General features: G+C 47.2%; 1 protein-coding gene across 2 annotated transcripts in view; it reads left to right on the top strand.

Annotated features, from left to right (window-relative positions):
* The first annotated feature begins 252 nt into the window (after window positions 1–252).
* The window catches only part of LOC149339931 (glycoprotein antigen BM86-like), a 50236-nt gene continuing 26000 nt past the window's right edge, over window positions 253–24488 (top strand). Inside the window, exons 1-3 of one of the 2 annotated variants that reach the window (XM_089548648.1) lie at window positions 253–516; window positions 5958–6083; window positions 23005–23121. In XM_089548648.1, the coding sequence (XP_089404774.1) occupies window positions 441–516; window positions 5958–6083; window positions 23005–23121 (319 nt within the window). In that variant the 5' untranslated portion in view covers window positions 253–440. The remainder of the gene's footprint in view (window positions 517–5957; window positions 6084–23004; window positions 23122–24488) is intronic. The other variant, XM_089548647.1, reaches the window with a different exon arrangement.

Raw genomic sequence — 24488 nt, 5'->3', positions numbered from 1 at the left:
GTCATACATACTCGTTCATATCTGTTAGATCTGCGTTCTGATCTTACTGCGAAGTTATGGTGCTAAATACGTAGGATAGTAAGTGGGAACTACGCCCCTTAGTATTACGCAGCATAGTTTTTTTTTTTGTCATTTACCTCAGCGCTCTCGTCGAGGAGGTTGCGGCAGCTGCAGATAAGGCGGCGTTTCGCAAACCAGTACTGTGAGAGCCTGCGTCTGGGGAGAGCGTGGGAGAACTGCATGAGCCATATCTGATAAAAGCACAATGCGTTGGACGCGTGTGGCCTCGCCCTATTATGCAGCCCGGCTCCATACCGTCACATTGCTTGAAGCTTGGGGGGCAGTAGCGCCCATCACTGTCATAAAAGAGGAACTTCTGCGCGGGGAGATTTTCTGACTCTCCGAAAGCTTTCATACACCGCAACAGCAGGTGAACAGCAATGCATCGTCTCACGCTGATAGCGTGCTTGGGCTTCGTCAGTGCCGTTTCGTCGAATCCGCTGAGTGCAGACGATGGTAAGTGTTGTTGTCGTTCCAATATAGTGACACCATTTTGGAATTCCACAGGTTTTTTCTGCAGTGATAGGGCAAAAAAAAAGTACTCAACTTTACTTGCACAGTATAGTTCATACTTACGTGCTCATGGAGCAGACTGGCATGCGCTAAAAGCATCAAAAGTGTTACCGACCTCAAATTGGGAACATTTTAGCGTATGCTAACCACCGTTGAATCATTGTCAAAACATCATTATGAATTTAACATGCGTGAGTTAGTCTTGTTTCACAGCGTTTTGCCTTTTAGTATTCGCATTATATATATATATATATATATATATATATATATATATATATATATATATATATATATATATAACACAGGACGTTCTACGTCCGCCGCTTATGAACGTGGGTGGCGCTGATGAACACTCTCAAGGTTAGATTACTTGTAAACATAAATACCCCCGAAAGCAGAAGATTTGACAGCCGTCGCCGTAGCTCAGAGGTAGAGCACCGGACGCGTAATTCGGAGGTCGTGGGTTCGGATCCCACCGGCGGCAGTGGTTGTTTTTTCTTCTGCTTTTCTAATCAATTAGCTTTAAGCGATAACATATTCAGTAATATTCTAAAATTGATCAACACCACAAAGTAAATAAATTAAAAATCCTCTTTGCCCCTTGGTTTCTGTGGCTGTTGGCTTCTTTCATATATATATATATATATATATATATATATATATATATATATATATATATATATATATATAGCCGCAAAGACAAAGTAGTACGATTCGTTTCGATAGAGATCTATATCAAAACTACGGTGAACGCTTTCTGCAACACACACCCAGATGACGGCAGGCGCCCGGCTGAATCCGCGGAGTGCTGTAGCTCACGGTATTTTTTCCAAGAACATCTTTGCACAGGCATGTGAGAGTCTCATTCCAGGGACATTCGGGCATGCAATGTGCAAAAGTTGCAAGATGTCGACTCCTGTGAAGTCCTTATTCAGGATCCGTTGTCGGCGAAGTCTTGCCCCGCCCTCCTACCAAGCCGTTATGTGTGGCGGCTTTATTTACAGATAAGAATGGAACCGGACACTCGACGTCAGCAAAGTCTCTCTCTGATTGCCCTGTGCGAGAGAGGGTCGCGACCGTCGGTCACTTGCTGGGAATCTTGCTTTTTTGTCATCGAGGCTTTGTATTAAATTCTTCCTGAGATACTTCGGTCGCATGCTTGCACAAAGTGTTCGAACAGTATCTACTGGATGGATGCAGTTGGCATAAAACTCATTCGCGTTATTGAGCGCTCATACCTAGAACAGTCTAAAGTATCTTTTCACCAGCGTTTACTCCTGCCCCGAATTAGTTTTAGAGGCGATGTACTTTCAAGACGCCAATTCTCCAACTATACAAGAGTGTGCTGGCCGACCACGAACAGGAGCAGCATACCCGCAGTTTCATAGCTGTCATCCCCGTCAATGCAAAAAAAAAAAAAATCCTCATCATCATTTTGTATCATTAATGGAAGAATCAGTTAAGGCTTCACAACAGATTCGAGCCGTAAGAGAATTCTTTGATAAACAACCTCACCCACACGCGATTATATAATGTGCTATACGAAAATCGGCTTAGCTAGGTCATTGAAGGAATTTGGTAGTTATGTTTACAAACAGCTCTCCCCCCCCCACCCCCCCCCCCCCCCCATGTATACCAAATCATTAAAAAACAAAATCAACATTGTGTTGCAGAGTGAATGATTCATTAAACTAATCACTTTTTTCCTGCTCTTAGATCAACGTTGCCAAAAAAACATCCAAAGTGTTTCTACTGCATTCAAAAACAGCTAAACTACCCTTCGTGCTTAAGATGCCGACCCTGTGGTACATAAAACCAGATATAAAATGCACGTTGTTCCCGTCCCCAGGTATTTTCCACACCGTCCTGTGTACAGTTTTCTTGATTGAGTCACATTTGGCATGTACTTTTCTTGATGATGAGAGGTTCCGTAGGAATTGGATATGACCTATGTGACAGTTAGAGATCGAATTTTTTTTTTTTTCGTTTTGTGCATGTTCTACACACAGCGCGCGCTGTACACAATTCATTCGAGGTGATATGATACTTCAGGCGAACTGAAGTACGTAGTTTTTACGGTGTTCACAGGTCACCAAACGACCGCCGGTTCAGACTTCGTGCGAGCCGAGGCTCGCACCGCACGCTGGGCACCGCTGCTGCGCACTTAACCTAAGCAATTAGGAGGGCGGCTCGCCGCAAGGAAACAGGCTTCCGAATTCACAGAGGAGTCGTTTATTCACGCCGTCCTCCACCGACACTGACAATTAACATGTCGCGGGCACGCGCGAGAAACAAGGCTCCGCAACGGACACGAAGCGGCGAGAGCAATTAACGCTGACAGCAGAGAGCATTGTTGCAGATCGTAAATGCGCAAACACGTCACACATCGCCACGTTGCTTCTACGTCACGTCTACGTATCGTGCGGTGTGTTTTTTTACGTTTTTTTTTTCGTTTTTTCCCCGCCGACTGCGCAGTGAATTATGGCTGCTTCTGATTCGAAGGTCTATCTCTGAAGTCAGACTCGCGGGAAGGATGAGAGGTGCGGCGATGAAGTGGTGTGGTGTCCTGGCGTCTCGAGATGTGACGCACGTTCAGTGGGTGTTGTCGAGGGAATGCGTAATCTGCCCTTATTCCGGAAGGGTTTCATGCGCCTTCTCAATGACGGCTTCACTTTGCCCTCTTTGCTCTCTTGTGGTCAGTCTAGCCTGTGACCAAAACCCAGTGCTGCAATACACGCTTTCTTCTTTCTTTTATTCCTCGCCTTCTACTGAAGATGTCATGTTGCTCCGGTGTACAGTCAGGCTTATAAAATAAAGCGCCATCAGAAGCACTTGCGCCTGGCTGGGACGCGCCCAAAGAGCCAACCTTGTTCCCAATCTGAAAATGGAATTTTAAAACACTATCTTTTTAACTATACAGTTTCTGTGCATTATTTATTAATGTTTACTCCCTTGTGAAGACGGCTACGGCCTTCACATATCGAGATAGAAGAAATAAATAGAAAAATTTTCAAGATTCCTACGTATACCGGTGCTGGATCGACATTCTTCAGCTGGCGTTGTTGTTTCTCATAACCAGCCCAAAGCGCAAAAGCGGCCAAAAGAACCTCTATCCTAACGCTCTGCCAGTGACGGCAGGAGTGACCGGAGCACAAAAGACCTTCTGATCGGTTCCTGACGATGATACCACAGCCCACATAGGCCCCGTCGCTGGTTTGTGAAGCGCTGACGACTCCATTTTGTTGATTTATTTCATTATGAAGAGTAACGCCAAAGAGGCATATCATGCCTACCCAACATTTCCACCTCCCCGCCCTCTCCTGCTTCTCTGCCCTCCACGAATATCTTGCCTTCGATCATTGTGCGCTAAGGTGAAGCAGGATTTGCAAAGTTCCCTCTTCTGCCTTGCACATCACTATGCACGCCGCGCGCAACGTCCAGAGAACCGGCCAGCGAGGAGGCGTTGACTCCACACAGACATGGCGTAATGCTCCATCACAGAAGTTTCACGTGATTGCTCGTTTACGACATGCAAGAATATGTTATCCGCTAGCACATCACTACACTAGTAAAGTTCGCCGCGGCAGTGCTGAGATCTCTGTCGCTGCGACCACTGGACAGGTTTGCGAGAAAGGGTGGATGGGGAGGGCAATCAGTTAAAGTTTTGCCTCTCGGAGATTAGTGAATCCCGCTAGACAGGCTCGAGCCTCAGTAGGTCGCAGTACCACTTGTTGGCGAGCTCCAGTACGCACTGGTCTGAACGGAGTGGGGCCAAGGGGCAAGAACATCAGCTTAGGCACAGTGCTTAAAATCAGAGGTTCTCGGAGAGTCGCAGACTGCCCACCAATGCTGGCAAGGGATCTGAGGCGCCCCCTGCTTAAATCATGAATCCGAAGCAAGAAACCGTTTTATTCTTTTTGCCAGTGGTGGTCGATACATCTTCTGTGTAAATTCAGAAAATTTCGCTCTGATTTTTAGTAGCAATCTTTAACATGTTTTCTGAAACCCGAGACGGAGAAAAATACAAAGATGACAGCACTACACAAAAGGCGGAGGGAAAAGGGACACCCGTGCCCTCACACTACTAGACAGTCCATTGCTGGCCATTTTGCTCCCAGGCTACATAACAACAGCGAGCGCACTCGCAGAGAGAAGAGATCGTTCGTTTCAGGTCTGTGTCATGAACCAAGCAAACGACGACCTCTAAAAATGATTTCTCAACTTCGTGTAAATCGACGCGTAAAACAGACCGCCAGCCACTTTCTCCCTCTTTATTTCCCTCTCCACCTGTGCTCGAATGGCTACTGATGACCCCTATCGATGGAGGCAAACTTTAAGCACCTTGCGATGCCTCGAAGGAATTCCTCTCTCTGGGTCCCGCTTGGGCAGCCGCGCGGCGCGTAGTTGCCGCAGCGGATTCCAAAATCCCGCCATAAAGTTCCAATGGGCAGAGACCATTAAGATGCCGGGAGGGAGCTGTTGGCAAACGAAAATAACCAGACACCCAGCTCCCTTTCCACGGCCTGAGGTGGGATAAAGGGCAAGAGGAGAACATATTAGGACGTTGGCAAAGGCCGCGCAATGGTAATGCCTGGATGTCAGCGTTCCTACAGACTTAATAACACAGTTAGGTCTGAAATTAGCGCATTAGCTAGGCAGATAAATGTTGATATATCTCTAACAATCACCGCTCTCATATCAAATCTCTGAGGAACAGCTTAGCATCAAGGCAACCATTAGCGAAAGTTGCTGGAACCCATTATGACTGTAGATCCTTACCAAATCTCTATACTTAAATTGTCCGTTAAGCCAATTTGAATTACGAATTACCGCAGTTCATGAAATAAAATTTGTTACGGCACATTGATGAGTAGAAAGGACACCTTCAGTCTGCTTTCTTGTTGCTGTCCTCGTTTCGTCATGTGTGCAATATATATATATATATATATATATATATATATATATATATATATATATATATATATATATATATATATATATATATATATATATATATATATATATATATATATATATATATATACACACACACCCTGAATGACGCCCTTTGGTCCCTGAACGTGAATAAATAAATAAACACCAACTAATATCTCAACTTCAGTGGTGCATCACGACTGGAATACCAAGGATACTTAGTTACAAGATGTGAATTGGTGGTGACGAAGTAACCTAAAAGATAACCATATTGAGGATTCACTGCTACGGGCTTCGCAGATAAAGTGTATGATAACTTCTCCCTCAGGAACAAATATCTAAAATCCTCTCATTTTTCGCGCACATGTTCGCCCTAAGTTGTTCGCCCTAACGTGACTGGTAACGTATAGAATATAGCTACATGCATGAACCTTGCACTATTCGCGCAGATATCTGCTCTACGGCCGGCAAGCTGTGCGGAAAAGTTCAATGTGTACCTCATCAAGATAAAGAATACTTCACTTGCCAATGTGGGAAGGAGCAATACTTCAACGCAACGGCTCAACGATGTTACCGTAAGTATCGACGTCACTTGATCAATTTACCCGCTTGTGTGAACGCAATGCGTGCTTCTATAAAAATGATTATGCTTACTTGTTTGGGACCAGGGGCGTAGCCAGGGGGGAGGGGGGGGGGGGCTTATGGGGCTTCAGCCCGCCCCCCCATCCGAAATTTTTTCGAACTGTCACGCACCGCTGATCAAAACAACCACCAGCGCGGGAAGTCATCCTTGATTTTGTCACCTACTATATCTTTTTCAGACTAGAAAACACATTTTGGCACGACCATTGTTAATCGAGTTGGATTTCGTGGCACGTAACTCAAGGATCTCCATCCTAGCACAAACTTTCAAGGGTCTATCGATGGCAAGCGAGCTTGCCGCGGCATCTTGCGGTGGCCGCGGAGTTTACAGAGCCACGCATTTCAATTCCACGCATCGTGCAGTCACTCATTCTCCTGGAGACTTTGTCTGGCTTTGGACGCCAACCCGCAGGCGAGGATTATATCAGAAGTTTCTGTATAAGTACGATGGCCCCTTCGTCGTGTTGGACCGATTGAATGACGTGAATTACGTCATCGCCAAGGTGACGACGGATAAACGTCGTTCCCGCAAGACACAAGTCGTTCATGTGGCCCGCTTGAAGCGCTGCCAGCGTCGATCTGCCCGACTTTCTCGAGGACGAGAATCGTCTGCCGCCGGGGAAATTGTTACGCCGCGTATTGGCTGACTGAGGACTTGGAGGAAGAAGAGGGAGGCGCGCGCAGACTAATCTGGGCTCTGGGCCGTTTCCGGCCAGCTGTGTTCCGTCCAGCCTTCACCTGTATAAAAGCCAAATTCTGAAACGTAGTGGGTATAAAGTTCCCATAAACTTTTGACCTGAAAGTTGCACTGAGATTTCAAAAGTCGTGCTTCCGATTTTCAAATTTGGAACTTCAATAAATTTATTACTCTTATATTTTACACATTTCTGCATATTTTGCAGAATTCCTCGTTTCTACATGTGCTCGCTGTTGCGACTAAAATTTCGGTGCAATTACTTGTAATACATGACCGGTGACAGCTGCTGCTGCGCAGTACACTGGAACGAAGAACAGCGTCATTGAGATTTTTCCCTGGCCGTTGCATGTGTACAAAAATGTAAAGGTTCTTGAACGACAACGATCATTAATATATTTGTCCTCTACTTGCTCATTTCATGGCCTTTGCGTTTTTCATGTCAGCGGCATGCACTGCTTTGCTGGTTTCGGACTGATATAGTTCTGGACTTCGTGTGATATTTTCTTTACTTATTAAATACGCAAAAACCGGGAAGCATTGGAATCAGTTATGTCTGCCACGATTTTTAAGACATACGAATACATTATTTTGTTTAAAAAATACATATATCACTTGTCTGGACAGTGCGTAGTGTTAACTAATTCACAATGGCATTGTCACTGGCAGTGCATTGTTATTATTGCGTTTGATTCCTCGACAAATTCTCTGCGGAGGCCACGCTGCAACATTAGCCCCTCAACCCCAAACAAAATTTCTGGCTACGCCACTATTTGGGACCTTTCCAAAATTCGTTTGCAACCACACGCAGCCCTGGCTTAGACTCAGAAATTTGGCCCACGCATAGCACTTTAAGCGTTTTTTCTTGTTGTAGTTGTTGTTATAGGGTAATGGAGCTGGTATTCGCCTCTTTCCCGTGATAGAAATGTAGAATCGCTATAGCCGATATGACCAACTTTCCGGTAGCTACATCAGGCTTAAGGAGTGCTTAGAGCAACTATGTCGGTTCCCAGAATTGCGCGTAGACACACCATACTGCGCTCCCAAGCATTCAAGTTATGAGAGAAAGCTACCATTGTTGCATGCAGGAGGCAGACTCGGTTCAGTGGTTAGAACGAGTGCAGGCTCGATTCGCTTGTGCTTGGGTGCCGTAATCTATTGTAGTCAATATACTGCAGCAGTGCATGATACAGCTTGCTAGCAATGCGATGGCTGCACGGACATATCTCTGAGTTACGAACAACTCACTGGCCTTGTGGATGGGTGGCGCCATCTGGTGTAAACGTCACAAGTTACAAGCGATTCCTTTTTACGAATAGCGATTACATTTCAGAAAACTGAATGTTTTTGATAATAATCTGCCATCTTCAATGGACGAAGGAATGGCCCAAAGCACCAGAAGAGTAGGTGCACAAATGGACTGTCTGCAGCAGTCTAGTGTTTAACTACGCGATGGAGTTGGCTTCTCTTCAATGTATAGATGCGTTTCACTCGATGTCACCACGTGGCGCAGGGAAAGTGACGCAGGAAAACAAAAGCGAAACTCTAGAAACCTATACTGTAACTCTAAGGGTGCTAGACGCCAGCTCCGCCGAATGGGAATGCTGCGCTTTGCGGCACCTAAGCTCAGTGGATCTGCGTCGCCGACTGCCGGGAATCTATAGCAGCCACAATTAAGTTTTCCCAACGGATGACAATATATACTACGACCGAATGCGTTGCTTCGATTAGCAAGCCTCAAACATGATAAGCCGTGAAATATATATATATATATATATATATATATATATATATATATATATATATATATATATATATATATATATATATATATATATATATATATATATATATATATATATACGTAGTCGATCTAGTCGACACAACAAACGTCCAGATAAAACAAATAAATGGGCAGGTTTATTAGCCTGCGAAGGTTACATAAGAACACAGAAAAGACGGAGCACAGCACGCATGTCCTTTTCCGCAAGCGAGTTCGTACGGCACTGCCCGTGTCTTTCTCCCCGACCGGATGTCGAGGGGGCCGCGGTAACCAGCGAGCGCTGTCCAGATGTGGCTCCGCGCCTCTCGGGCCTCCCGCTGCTCTTCCAAGAAGGGGAGCGTGGTCGCCGGCGCTCGGAGAATGGGGACCGTCGCAGGACTCGAACGGCCGGCGTCGCCTGTGCACTTGTCTCCAGAAACCGGAGCGCCTCCGTCGACAACAGTCGGCCATCCTTTTCCTTTCCAGCCGCCCTCGGTTGGTGTGTATTGTGCTCGAATTGTCGAATTCTCGAAGTGCTCGAATTGTCGGCTGGTGTAGGCAGTTCCCTGATCGGTAACCAACCTTCGTGGGGCCCCGAATATGGAGACGATGTCACTGAGAAAGCTTTTGGCGTAGCCCGACGCGGTGCTTCGCACGGCCCGAATGAGCACAAACTTAGTGAAGCCGTCCACTGCCACAATCACGTGTGTATTGCCACTCTTGCTGCGGATAAATGGGCCCAAGGGATCCATATGAATGGTGTCGAATGGCACGGCCACTTTTTCGATGCTGTGCAGCTTTCCAGGTTTTTTTCCGGACGGAACCTTTCTATACAAACACTCTAAGCAGCACGACATATGTCGCTTCACGTACCGGCGCATTCTTGGAAACCAGTATTCAAGGCCATGGTTTTGTCAACTGCAAAGTGACCCACATCGTCGTGGCATCGTCTCACGACCTGCCAATGTGCCGCTCGTCGCACTACCCATAGCAGACGCTCGTCGCCGTTGTTGCCACACGTTCTCCTGAAAAGCCTGCCTTCAACCAGGACATATTCTTTTCTGATGCGCTCAGCTTCTTTCGTCTCTGATGATCCCTTTAGGGAATCCACGATCGACTGTAATGTTACGTCCGTCTTCTGTGCTAGCGTTAGCCAGTCTTCGTTGGAGAGCTCTGTTACAAAGACATTAATGCCACTTGCAACGTCAACTTCTTCGGCTTCCGACGCAGGAGCCCTGCTGAGGGCGTCGACGTGGCTCATCCTAGCTCCTGGTCGATGCTCTACATGAAACGTATACTCTTGCAACTTTAGATACCACCTGCCGACACGTGGCACCAGGTCTCGCTTTGACAAAGCAGTTCTCAATGAGTTGCAGTCCGTAACAACAAGAAACTCGGTACCGTACAGGTATGGTCTAAGCTTCTCAATTGTCCACACAACGGCTAAAGCTTCCAGTTCGTATGAATGGTAGCGTTCCTCGTCTCGCGTGGTGCTACGGCTAACATACATAACGGGGTGCGTGAGACCGTCTGGTTGCTCTTGCAACAACACTCCTCCGAGGCCGACCTTGCAAGCGTCGGTGTACACTTCCGTTCTCGCTCCGTGTGCGTAAAGTGCCAGCGTTGGCGGCGTTGGGTTGCTCATCAGCTGTATTTGTAGCTGCCTGAATGCAGTCTCTTGACCGTCGTCCCAGCGCCATTCGTCTCCCTTGCAGAGCAGGATCGTAAGTGGCTTGGCTATCATGGCAAATCCAGCCACAAAACGTCGGAAATAGCTGCAGAGGCCCAGGAAGCGTCGGAGGTCGTGGACGTTTGCTGGTGTAGGAAAATTTGCAATTCCTCTCAACTTGAGGCTGTCGGGGTTGATGGTCGATGCGGAAATTTCATAACCCAAGTAGCTGATTTTCTCTTGGAAGAAGGAGCACTTTTTCAAGCGCAGCGTGAGACCAGCCGAACGAAGGAGCTCGAGTAACTCGCCCAAGCTGTCTAATCCTTCCTCAAACGAAGCCGATGGAATCAGCAGGTCATCCATGTAGGCCATGACCTTCGTGTGCCTAAGGGAGCCGAGGACGGTGTTTATCATGCGCTGGAACACGCTCGGTGCGTTGACAATTCCGAATGGCATGCGGGTGAATTCGTAGTGTCCATCCGGAGTGACGAACGCTGTCTTCCCTCGGCTCTCTTTATCGATTGGCACCTGATAATAGCCGCACGCAAGGTCTAGGCTAGTGAACAGCCGTTTATCATGTAGCCTGTCAAGTTGGTCATCAATCAACGGTAGCGGATACCTGTCCTTTTTCGTTATTTTGTTGAGGGCTCGAAAGTCTACGCAAAGCCGCTTCTCGCCATTCTTCTTTGAAACAAGTAGGATAGGGCTCGCGTAAGCAGAGTTAGTGTCCGTTACTACTCCAGCCTCCTTGAGTTCGTCAATCATTGTTCTCACAGCCTGCCTTTCGGAGTAGGCTAGGCGGTATGGGCGGTACGTTACAGGAGCGTCGGTGATCACCTCAATCTTCATTTGCGCCGCGGCCGTGCACCCGATCTCTGAAAGGCACGTCGCTAAGCAGTCGCGGTACTGGTTAATCACTGCGACGAGTGCCTCTTTCTGCGTGGCAGAAATCGTTGTGCCAACCGTCAAATCTTCACCCGAGATCGCCTTTACCAGTTTTCTTTCGTTGCTGTTTGCGATCAGGGAGGGTTCGGTATTTTCTTCTTCCATGCACAACGTTCCTCTCGCGATCTTCTGGTTTTGAGCGACAATCAGAGGAGATTCGGATACGTTTGCCACGGGCAGGCATATCTCGCCCTGTTCATCTTCTCTTAATACGCAGCTTGGCACATATTCGCCGCTCGTCTCGTGCAGCCTGCCGCGAACGAAGATGTCGCTATGCGTAACGTTGTCACTCCCAAGCGCAATGAACCCGACGTAATTAGGAGGTATGACAACGGCCTCCTTCGCCCACAAGTTCACACGTCGCGGAGGTAGGGCCGGTATAGCAAGATTGGTGAGAGTTCCGTCTTCGTCCTCCGACCCGTTACGCTCCTCGAAAATGCTCACGGTGTTCTTACGGCGCACCACCGTAATGTGAGGCTGCTCAGTAAAGGGTTGACCGACAAGCAATGGGACAGCCTGCACTTCGTCGCGGACAACGTGTACCTTGACGTCGGCCGTAGCCTGGTCCACCGTCAGCCTCGCTTCGAAGCTTCCCAGGGGCGTTGTTTTTCCCATTCCGAACCCTCTGATAGTGAATGGACGGCTGAGTGCTTCATAAGAGAGGTGTAACGTTTCCGCTTCGCTTTCTCGTATCGTTAAGCATTGGCTGCCCATGTCGATGTACGCTTTGATCGCCTTCCCATTCACGTTGGCATCCATGAAGTACTTCTGATTTAGCACCATGCTGCCACTTGTACAGCTGCTTTCTTGGGCTAGGACGGCTGCTTTAGCTGTGTCGCTGGCTGTCGAGCCTTTCCTCGAATAGCAGTCTTTGCTCTCATGGCCTGCTTTTCCAAAATTCGTGCAGCGCGGTCTACGCTGAGGTTTTGGACATGCTGCCGAGAAATGTCCATACGAAGAACAATTAAAACAAAGTGGCTCGCCTTTGTCGTTGAATTTTCGTCGGGGAGCCCTCGTCGATCCGTTGTCTCCAGCGCAGTGTTGAAGCTGAGGCGCTGCTGGTGACGAATTGTTTCCTCCTAAGACGCGTTGAGAGTGCCGAATAGCTGGCGGTTGATACAGCGTCTTGGCTCTAGTTTCCTTTATGATTTCTGTACGCTCGTAGAGCCGCTTCATGCACCTGAGCAACTCGTCGGGGCTGGCGTAGTCTCTGACGCTGAGGGACCGCACAAGATCTTCATTGTCGAGTCCAGTGATCAGGTATTCCATACAGGCCGTGTCGCCGATATTGCAGCGCCTTGCTTTCGCCAGCTTGTCGTAGAAGTACGCCTCTATACTTTCATGGCGCAGTTTCTTGCGTGCTTCCATGTCCCGGAAGGTGTGCTGAAAACTGGATGCGGATGGAAATGCCTTCTTTAACTCGTGTTTCCACTCTGCCCAAGTGCGCTGGACATTCGTCAGGCCGTCGTACCACGTCTTGGCAACGTATTGCAGCTTTGTGAGTGTGAAACACGTCGTTTGCTGGTCGCTCCAACCGTACGCTGCAGCCAGGTTGTCTACCTTGTTCAGCCACATTTCGACTGTTGGCTGGTCGTTAGATGACGGGTCATAACTTGGCACCAGTTGTGCGCTTGCCGTGGCCAGTCGTCCATCCACGACGCTTGATGTTCCCGTCGGTGGGTGATGTGGCGTTTGAGCCGCCTGCAGAAGCTGGGCTGCTCCCTGCAAGGCCTCACGTACTGCCGTCTGCACCGCAGCCTGCATCAGCGCCTGGAAGTCGAAGGCCCCGGGGGCTCTTCCGTTGGGGTTGTCCAGTCCGTGGCCGTCTACCGTGTCGGCGTTCATGGATCCCCGCCCTGAATTTGACTGCCCCTCGTCGTTTCGTAGAGTATCGCTTTCGCTGAGTGCCGCCTCCCTTGCCCCCACATCGTTGGGCGCGTCGCTGTCCGTTGAAAGGCCCGGTCGTGGTGCTACCTTGCCCGCAGGACCTTCCGTCGTTGGCTTCGATCGGAGCATCATCGTGGCTTACGTGGTCGAAGCTCTCGGTGAAGGCGCCAGTCTTGCAAGGCAGTCTCAATCCCACTTCTGAAGATGTAGTCGATGTAGTCGACACACCAAACGTCCAGATAAAACAAATAAATGGGCAGGTTTATTAGCCTGCGAAGGTTACATAAGAACACAGAAAAGACGGAGCACAGCACGCATGTCCTTTTCCGCAAGCGAGTTCGTACGGCACTGCCCGTGTCTTTCTCCCCGACCGGATGTCGAGGGGGCCGCGGTAACCAGCGAGCGCTGTCCAGATGTGGCCCCGCGCCTCTCGGGCCTCCCGCTGCTCTTCCAAGAAGGGGAGCGTGGTCGCCGGCGCTCGGAGAATGGGGACCGTCGCAGGACTCGAACGGCCGGCGTCGCCTGTGCACTTGTCTCCAGAAACCGGAGCGCCTCCGTCGACAACATATATATATATATATATATATATATATATATATTGTATTCAGTAGGGGTTCCAATGGCCCAGTTTACTAGTTTAGGTACAGTATTACGACAAACGCGACTGTTCTTTTAACGTTTATTTTGCCAACAGTTTCGGGAATGGTATTCCATTCGTCAGGGCAGGCTTACAATGAATTCGTTTCGTCAATATAAGGACACAGAACAAGCGAGGAGGTATAATCTCCGCCCTCTAAACAAACTTGAGAATGAGGGCAGGGGACCGTATAATAGGCAGCACGACAAGTCTCAAACGGGCCGCGGCTGAACAACAACCAGAAAAAACAAACGGGGAGGTGGAAATGGTAAAGTAGTAGCAAAGAACGAGCCTGAACAGCACAGCGATAGAAGGGGCAAAAGAGCGTTAGACCCGGCTCTCGGCGCACACGGAAGCCGCTACCCCCCCCCCCCCCCCCCGCCCCCCCCCCTCCAAATACGCGCACACCCCCGCAAGACGCCGCCGGGTCCGAGCGGGCGGCCCGTATCAGGTATCCTGAGACGCTTGCAAGGGACGCGTTCGAGAGACGGCCAACACACACTTGTTAACCGCTGCAACGGCAACTTGCGACTGTGCCCTCTGTGTATTTTTGCTTCATTTCGTCGCTTTGCTCTGCTGTCGGGCCTTTCTACCAGACAATCTGGGCCCCTTTTCCCATAAATATACTAGGCGGTCCAAAACCGTGTCCCGCAGTGAGCTTCCCGTGAAAAAACAGCGTCCGTCGGGTGAAATACTGAGCTAGCCCGAGCGCGTAATGGGAAGGCAAAGATGAATTTGGGGGGAACAAAACAAAAGAAGGGAAGAGCAGAAAAAAAAATTAGCTCTAGAAATGTTTAAAGAAAATGTAACACAGAAAATGTTAACGCACACACAGGAAGAGAAAAGAGAAAAAGAAAAACTTCTGATTAAATGTGGCGCCAAACAAGTATGACATGGTGAGAGCACTTTGATAAAGTTTGGCGCAGTGCATGTGGTTTCGAGATTTGCATGCACACGCAGGTTAAATCATTCTGAGATTATCGAGTTGAGTCGATGTTGGTGTAAGTAAATAACAAATGACAAGAAATATGTAGAAAAATTAAAATAAAAATGGCACGGAGAATAAAAAATTGAGCACAAGAAGTTATACAAAAGTTAACAAATTAAAAATAATAATAATACATGTGTGCGGAAAACGCGAAAGGTCTGCGGCCCGCGGAGCTGCCGCGAGGTCCCAATGGTCTAGGTGATAGATCAAAGGTGTCTATTTGGAATGGAACGTGGATGCTGGCAGGAGGTTGGACAAAAAAGTACTCAGGAAATAAACTGCCAGATTCCCTGCCATTTCAAAGTGTGTCTGCAGTTGTCAAGAAAAAACAAGTTCAGGCGTATTCTGATAATAACGCTGTCGAAGGCCTATGACCGGCGGAATTTCCTACGTTGGCTCCTTTAAGCAGGAAAGTCTCCCGGGAGTAGCGTTCATGCCATGAGAGAACGTGCCGAATTTATGAATGAAGTACGATTCCCTTTGTTCCCTGTAATATGTGTTAGGGAACCCGGACTGGAGAAGGATTACACGGATGTTTTCAAAACTGTGCAGGGGCAGACGCAGGTGCCTGGAAAGGGGCAAGTTGGGCAGGGATGACACATGCGCTTTGTGGTTGTTGAAGCGGAAACGAAATGTTGTCTTGGTCTGACCAATGTACTCCTCCCCACACACCTCGCATTGAAGCTTGTAGATAACATTGCTCGAATCGCAGTCGAGGTCTTCATTTATGTGAAACGTAAAGCCATCGGACTTGGATTTTGCCAGTTTGGTGTCGCAAATGTGCGGACACACCTTGCAACGGGGTTTTCCGCATGGGTGGCATCCACCTCGGGCAGCGGTCTTCTTAGTTTTCGCGTTGACAAGCAAGTCTCTCAAATTCTTGTCCCTGCGGTACACCACTCGGGGTGGTTCCTGGAATATTAGTGACAGCCTATTACTCTGTCGGATTATATTAAAATGACGGCTTAGTATGTTGTTTACCCTGGGAGCAGTTGCGGAGTGAGTAAGGATTAGGTTTGTTTTGCTGTCTTTTTTCACCTTGTTCTCTGCCAAGATGGAAGAACGGTCTAGGCTGCGAGCGCGTTGAATCGCGTCTTCGACTATTTCCCCCGGGTATTTTTGTCGTGACAAAGCGTCCTTGAGAGTCCCCGTATGCTGATCAAATTCCTCGGTTGTAGAACATATTCTTCGGTATCTGTGAGCCATGAGAATATGGAATACTTGTTTTGCAGTGCTTCGGGTGGCTACTGTGAAAATGGAGATACTGCTGCCTATCCGTTGGTTTTCTGTATAGGGTAGTCGAAAGGCAGTTGCCGTCTACCGATATTTCCACGTCGAGAAAGTTAATCTTTGAGTCGGAGATACAGTGGGTAAACCTAATGGAGGGATGCAGGGTATTAAAGTGCGCAATGAAGTCCAGCAGGCTCGCTTCATCATGTTCCCATACAAGAAAGATGTCGTCTAGGAAACGCTTGTAGAAAAGTGGTTTTTTTGGCTGTTCCTCAAGGAAGGGAATTTCTAGTGACGCCATAAAGATGCTGGCATAGCTAGGGGCCATGAGGTTCAACTCATGAGTTTCAACTTTTTCAGGATCTGGACAATTTCGCGCGAAACCTCCGGCTTAGGGAGTATTTCCACGAAAACACCAGCGACAGACAACAAACGATTCCCACCGTGTCAGAGAAGTTGTGGACACCGAGCGAACAACGTGACAGACACCTTGATATGTATATATCTGCGGTGCAGAAGGACATAATAAGGGCGTATGGAAAACAACGTCCGGTTCGCAACAATCTCTCGAACGAAGAACGACAGGCTTTGTAAACGTTGCGTAAAGACGAAAACATAGTAATAAAACCGGCTGACAAGGGTGGAGCTATAGTAATCCTGGACAAATCAGAATATTTAAAAGAAGGCCACCGCCATCTCAATGATCCTCAATTTTACAGAAAGCTTCCGAACGACCTCACACGCCAACTGGGGACAGAAATAGAGGACTCTCTTGCTGGACTCGCTAAGGACGGTAGAATAACTCAGGCAATGTTAAAATCAATGTCGCCGAGCAATCCAGCTCCAGGCCGGTTTTATCTCCTCCCTAAAATACATAAAGTTAACCATCCTGGCCGTCCAATTGTGTCCAGCAACGGGGCAGTGACGGAGAACATATCAAATTTCATTAGTTTTCTCATCAAGGACATCCCTCCCCGTTTTCCCTCGTACATCAAAGACACAAGCCATTTCCTTCGGGAGATTTCAAACTTGACCATCCCCACAGGAGGCCTTCTGGCGACCATGGATGTTTGCTCCCTGTATACAAATATTCCGCACGCAGACGGCATAGCAGCAACGCTGGCAGCATTCGAAAGCTCAAACTCTTTGGTTGATTTGGACGGTGGAACCCTTTCTGGCCTTCTTGAACTGGTCCTAAATTCCAACAATTTTGAATTTGATGGCGAGCACTACCTCCAAACAAGCGGTACTGCGATGGGCACAAAAATGGCCCCTAGCTATGCCAGCATCTTTATGGCGTCACTAGAAATTCCCTTCCTTGAGGAACAGCCAAAAAAACCACTTTTCTACAAGCGTTTCCTAGACGACATCTTTCTTGTATGGGAACATGATGAAGCGAGCCTGCTGGACTTCATTGCGCACTTTAATACCCTGCATCCCTCCATTAGGTTTACCCACTGTATCTCCGACTCAAAGATTAACTTTCTCGACGTGGAAATATCGGTAGACGGCAACTGCCTTTCGACTACCCTATACAGAAAACCAACGGATAGGCAGCAGTATCTCCATTTTCACAGTAGCCACCCGAAGCACTGCAAAACAAGTATTCCATATTCTCATGGCTCACAGATACCGAAGAATATGTTCTACAACCGAGGAATTTGATCAGCATACGGGGACTCTCAAGGACGCTTTGTCACGACAAAAATACCCGGGGGAAATAGTCGAAGACGCGATTCAACGCGCTCGCAGCCTAGACCGTTCTTCCATCTTGGCAGAGAACAAGGTGAAAAAAGACAGCAAAACAAACCTAATCCTTACTTACTCCGCAACTGCTCCCAGGGTAAACAACATACTAAGCCGTCATTTTAATATAATCCGACAGAGTAATAGGCTGTCACTAATATTCCAGGAACCACCCCGAGTGGTGTACCGCAGGGACAAGAATTTGAGAGACTTGCTTGTCAACGCGAAAACTAAGAAGACCGCTGCCCGAGGTGGATGCCACCCATGCGGAAAACCCCGTTGCAAGGTGTGTCCGCACATTTGCGACACCAAACTGGCAAAATCCAAGTCCGATGGCTTTACGTTTCACATAAATGAAGACCTCGACTGCGATTCGAGCAATGTTATCTACAAGCTTCAATGCGAGGTGTGTGGGGAGGAGTACATTGGTCAGACCAAGACAACATTTCGTTTCCGCTTCAACAACCACAAAGCGCATGTGTCATCCCTGCCCAACTTGCCCCTTTCCAGGCACCTGCGTCTGCCCCTGCACAGTTTTGAAAACATCCGTGTAATCCTTCTCCAGTCCGGGTTCTCTAACACATATTACAGGGAACAAAGGGAATCGTACTTCATTCATAAATTCGGCACGTTCTCTCATGGCATGAACGCTACTCCCGGGAGACTTTCCTGCTTAAAGGAGCCAACGTAGGAAATTCCGCCGGTCATAGGCCTTCGACAGCGTTAATATCAGAATACGCCTGAACTTGTTTTTTCTTGACAACTGCAGACACACTTTGAAATGGCAGGGAATCTGGCAGTTTATTTCCTGAGTACTTTTTTGTCCAACCTCCTGCCAGCATCCACGTTCCATTCCAAATAGACACCTTTTATCTATCACCTAGATCATTGGGACCACGCGGCAGCTCCGCGGGCCGCAGACCTTTCGCGTTTTCCGCACACATGTATTATTATTATTTTTAATTTGTTAACTTTTGTATAACTTCTTGTGCTCAATTTTTTATTCTCCGTGCCATTTTTATTTTAATTTTTCTACATATTTCTTGTCATTTGTTATTTACTTACACCAACATCGACTCAACTCGATAATCTCAGAATGATTTAACCTGCGTGTGCATGCAAATCTCGAAACCACATGCACTGCGCCAAACTTTATCAAAGTGCTCTCACCATGTCATACTTGTTTGGCGCCACATTTAATCAGAAGTTTTTCTTTTTCTCTTTTCTCTTCCTGTGTGTGCGTTAACATTTTCTGTGTTACATTTTCTTTAAACATTTCTAGAGCTAATTTTTTTTTCTGCTCTTCCCTTCTTTTGTTTTGTTCCCCCCAAATTCATCTTTGCCTTCCCATTACGCGCTCGGGCTAGCTCAGTATTTTACCCGACGGACGCTGTTTTTTCACGGGAAGCTCACTGCGGGACACGGTTTTGAACCGCCTAGTATATTTATGGGAAAAGGAGCGCCAGATTGTCTGGTAGAAAGGCCCGACAGCAGAGCAAAGCGACGAAATGAAGCAAAAATACACAGAGGGCACAGTCGCAAGTTGCCGTTGCAGCGGTTAACAAGTGTGTGTTGGCCGTCTCTCGAACGCGTCCCTTGCAAGCGTCTCAGGATACCTGATACGGACCGCCCGCTCGGACCCGGCGGCGTCTTGCGGGGGTGTGCGCGTATTTGGAGGGGGGGGCGGGGGGGGGGGGGGGGGGGTAGCGGCTTCCGTGTGCGCCGAGAGCCGGGTCTAACGCTCTTTTGCCCCTTCTATCGCTGTGCTGTTCAGGCTCGTTCTTTGCTACTACTTTACCATTTCCACCTCCCCGTTTGTTTTTTCTGGTTGTTGTTCAGCCGCGGCCCGTTTGAGACTTGTCGTGCTGCCTATTATACGGTCCCCTGCCCTCATACTCAAGTTTGTTTAGAGGGCGGAGATTATACCTCCTCGCTTGTTCTGTGTCCTTTTATTGACGAAACGAATTCATTGTAAGCCTGCCCTGACGAAGCGAATACCATTCCCGAAACTGTTGGCAAAATAAACGTTAAAAGAACAGTCGCGTTTGTCGTAATACTGTACCTATATATATATATATATATATATATATATATATATATATATATATATATGACAGATGCCAAGAGCCACAGAAACCAAGGGGCACAGGGGATTTTTTTTTATTAATTTATTTATTTTGTGGTGTTGATCAATTTAGAATATTACGGAATATGTCATCGCTTAAAGCTAATTGATTAGAAAAGCAGAAGAAAAAACAACCACATGCCGCCGGTGGGATCCGAACCCACAACCTCCGAATTACGCGTCCGGTGCTCTACCTCTGAGCTACGGCGACGGCTATCAAACCTTCTGCTTTCGTGGGTATTTATGTTTACAAGTAACCTAATAAAAAAAAATCCCCTGTGCCCCATGGTTTCTGTGGCTGTTGGCTTCTGTCATAATTACAACGAGCCCCTCATTCCCTTCCTTGTTTGCTTAATTGCTTAGCGAGGGCCTCGATTCTGGCAGCCTTGATGCCATAGGAAGCATAAGAGGGTTCTCACACAGCTTCCACCCTCGCCGTTCGATGACGTTCTACGTCACACCTGCGGTAACTCAGGACGTTCTACGTCCGCCGCTTATGAACGTGGGTGGCGCTGATGAACACTCTCAAGGTTAGGTTACTTGTAAACATAAATACCCACGAAAGCAGAAGGTTTGACAGCCGTCGCCGTAGCTCAGAGGTAGAGCACCGGACGCGTAATTCGGAGGTTGTGGGTTCGGATCCCACCGGCGGCATGTGGTTGTTTTTTCTTCTGCTTTTCTAATCAATTAGCTTTAAGCGATGACTTATTCAGTAATATTCTAAATTGATCAACACCACAAAATAAATAAATTAATAAAAAAAAATCCCCTGTGCCCCTTGGTTTCTGTGGCTGTTGGCTTCTGTCATAATTACAACGAGCCCCTGATTCCCTTCCTTGTTTGCTTAATTGCTTAGCGAGGGCCTCGATTCTGGCAGCCTTGATGCCATAGGAAGCATAAGAGGGTTCTCACACAGCTTCCACCCTCGCCGTTCGATGACGTTCTACGTCACACCTGCGGTAACTCAGGACGTTCTACGTCCGCCGCTTATGAACGTGGGTGGCGCTGATGAACACTCTCAAGGTTAGGTTACTTGTAAACATAAATACCCACGAAAGCAGAAGGTTTGACAGCCGTCGCCGTAGCTCAGAGGTAGAGCACCGGACGCGTAATTCGGAGGTTGTGGGTTCGGATCCCACCGGCGGCATGTGGTTGTTTTTTCTTCTGCTTTTCTAATCAATTAGCTTTAAGCGATGACATATTCAGTAATATTCTAAATTGATCAACACCACAAAATAAATAAAGTAATAAACAAAAATCCCCTGTGCCCCTTGGTTTTTGTGGCTGTTGGCTTCTGTCATAATTACAACGAGCCCCTCATTCCCTTCCTTGTTTGCTTAATTATATATATATATATATATATATATATATATATATATATATATATATATATATATATATATATATATATATATCGAGGCACCTTTGCCTCACGAACTTTGCATCGATGTCTCTGCCGTCTAGCTATCTTCGTTTCTTTTTCAAGCCCTCTGTGAGCCCAGTTCACTGAGCAAGACGACGCGTCTATGCGCTGTAGGATCATTCCTGACAAAGACCGGTCCCCGGTCGAAATAGCATCCGTTAAGTTTTTCAATATGACATCCCCGACACACACAGCGAGTAACAGCGAGTACATTGGCACCGCACAGACACGTGTGTGTGTGTGTGTGCATGTGTGCGTGTGCGTGTGCGTGTGCGTGTGTGTGTGTGTGTGTGTGTGTGTGTGTGTGTGTGTGTGTGTGTGTGTGTGTGTGTGTGTGTGTGTGTGTGTGTGTGTGTGTGTGTGTGTGTGTGTGTGTGTGTGTGTGTGTGTGTGTGTGTGTGTGTGTGTGTCTTTGTGTGTGTGGATGCGGTGCCAATGTACTCGCTGTTAATCGTTATTTGTAGAGAACTTGCGACGGATTTTCAAAACGGCTGATATTTTTTTATGAACAACTTAGCTCCTCTCACTGTTCCAGGGAACAGCGAAAATCAATTTTATTGCAACCTATAATAAAAGCCGGCCCCTCACAATCACCTTCTCCAGATTAAAACATTCCCGGAACTTTATTATAAAAATAACGCTTGTTGGACTAATTGGCTTACACTTGGATGATAAGCTTATCGTGCAGAAAACAAAAGCTGTAAAAAAAAAAAGAAACGGCAATGACACGGACAGGGTACAGGAACTATACGGCCTGCTATCCTTGTTTCCTTTTTTTTGTTTTTTCGCACGACCCCCGCCGGCCTCCCGTAGTTACTACTGAGTGAGCGAAATGAAGCCTTCAAAGTAAGAAGGAGGAGTTGGAGGGCGAACGTATGAGTGCTCTTTTAAGCCAATAAGCCCACAGCAACGCGTTATAAATCGTGCATCGGATCAAGCAGTTGCTTGTGACAAACTAGGCTGAAAGCAGCTTTTATTCGACTATAATCCTTTTCTTATTAAAAAACGGAACAAAAATATTTTCAGGGGAAAACTTTCAACGAAGGATGCTTTTGGACTCTGTCCTGCGTCGATTTCTAACTACTGTTATTTGTATCTTTCTACATGTTCTTTGCTTTGTCCACATGAATTTTCAAACGGTGATTTAATTTTGTACCCCTGTTGAGGGCGTCTGTTCTATGCAGTAATCTTCTTTCGACCGCTTCTGTTAGCCATAAAAACGCGAAAATAGTGTCAACACAGTAGAATGCCCATCTTTCTAAGGAACTTCTTGGGCAGTTCTTCCCTCAATTGAACGCTTTCTGCGTCTTATACAAGGGAGTAAATGCAACCAACATCCACTCGAGTGCAGTCTGTACACCCTCCAAAATCTATACAGTCCTTTTCCTAGGCCATAGCTGAAAGGCGGACAATCTTGTAACTAAATCAGTCTCTCCACCAGCAAACTCAAGCAGACGTTCAGTGTGCTGATAAAAATTTCGGACGTCAGACTGGAGTTGAGGAAAAGTTGCAATTCTTCCTTGCTTTGAAGTAGAAACCCCACTCCATTTTTGTTTTCCGTTTCTCTTTACAACTCTCCCTCTAGTAAAGAAAACATCACGGTGCATTTATGCTCTTGTTCAAAATTTACTCGCTTACGGACGTGCATCAATTTATCGAACGACGGTGAAAATATCTGATCTAAGCTATATATATCGCACGGCTTAAATTTCAACGCCTGAAGAATAATATGTTATTCTTTATTGCAGATACCAAATCATGTGGGCCGTACCCCTGCCTGATGGGCACTTGCGAGGACAGCGACGGAAATGCCGAAAGAAGATGCCGTTGTGCGCAGTTTGAAAACGTTACACCAAACTGCCTGCGTAAGTGAAGTCTGTGACGTCCTCTTCTTAACGCGTTAGCGTTCAGAGTCCCGTTCAGTGGAGAACCCGGCGCATTATTTGGCGGTTGCCGCAGCGAGAAAATCCGGATTGGTTGAGAGGGTCGTGAATGCTGCCAAATTGAAAAGTGATTACAACGTTAGTTAAATTCCGGATTATTACGTCGCGACATGACTGAAACGTCATTATGACATATGATAATGTAAAGTGAGCGCGGTGAAAAGAAAATTTGCGTACTTAGATGGGAACCGAATCTGTGACCCTTCAGTCGCGAGTCAGACACGGTACCCCAAGGACACCGGTGCATGTACGTTGGACTCGGTTAAATGAAGGCCTTGTGTGCCTTGTGATACAGTGTTCATGTCTGCGAAGTGATATGCCAAGGGGACCCCCGGACGAAGAAGCAACCTATTAGCGTTATCGCGCCATGACCTTAATACTGAGCTAAGTGCCTACTGATTTTTTTCGCCGGCCTGTCAGCAGAATAACTACATTGAATCAATGAACACGGGACATGCTTATTTTTAAACATCAATTGTTCCAAATCTTGCTTTCTTTCGATAAAAACTTTGAGAGCAGCAGTAAACGGCGAAATCGAAAGTACACAGCAGTAGTGCCCTCGGCGTCCTTTTGCATCAAGGTATAGAGGAGCGATTCTGAACCGTCGACCTCGAATGTTTCGCTAGTGTCTGTCTATACGTCGAAAATATGCTGACTGATGCTGGGTAATTGACAGCTACTGGCAGAATAGACAGCACCAGTGATGAATAATAAATAACAGAAAATAATAACGGACAAATCTGCGCTTTTACTTGGTGAACCACTTGGCCCAACGGCACCATCGCTACCAAAACAACGTGCACTAAACAGAATACTCAGTGGTCAGCAGCGATGGATTGTGCTGATCAGCGCGAGTGGGAAAGCCGCAGGAAAAGCACTACAACGTGTTCTTAATTTAGCCATAAATTTTCTCGCCAAGCTTAACTTAGCTTCTTAGTATACCACTAAGTACCTCGTGGTTATTTATTCTGTGGTTGTTCTTGCAGCCTGGCCGCTTTATAACGTTACCGTTTCGGTGCAAGGCACGCTCACTACATCAGCTATCCTGTATTCGTGTCGTGATGTCTCCAATACGTTATCGACCCGACGCTGCAGATGACAAGTATAAAGATAGACTATCTCTGAGCTGTTTTTGTAGTCACCACTGTTGCAAGGAGGGCACCAAGGCTCCAAAAACCCACAGAACGGGTTTCGCAGCCCTTGTGCGCTACTGGCCGGTGGGGCGTCGTCTGCACGTAACAGTAGTTTGACCTCACGCAGCCAATGATGTCTTTTGGAAGGATAACACT

Source organism: Amblyomma mixtum, chromosome 6 (assembly GCF_055824585.1).
Source record: "Amblyomma mixtum isolate Tamu chromosome 6, ASM5582458v1, whole genome shotgun sequence".
Classification (NCBI taxonomy): Eukaryota; Metazoa; Arthropoda; class Arachnida; order Ixodida; family Ixodidae; genus Amblyomma; species Amblyomma mixtum.
The sequence above is the reverse complement of the archived record's forward strand: the minus strand, read 5'-3'. Positions and strand labels throughout refer to the sequence as shown.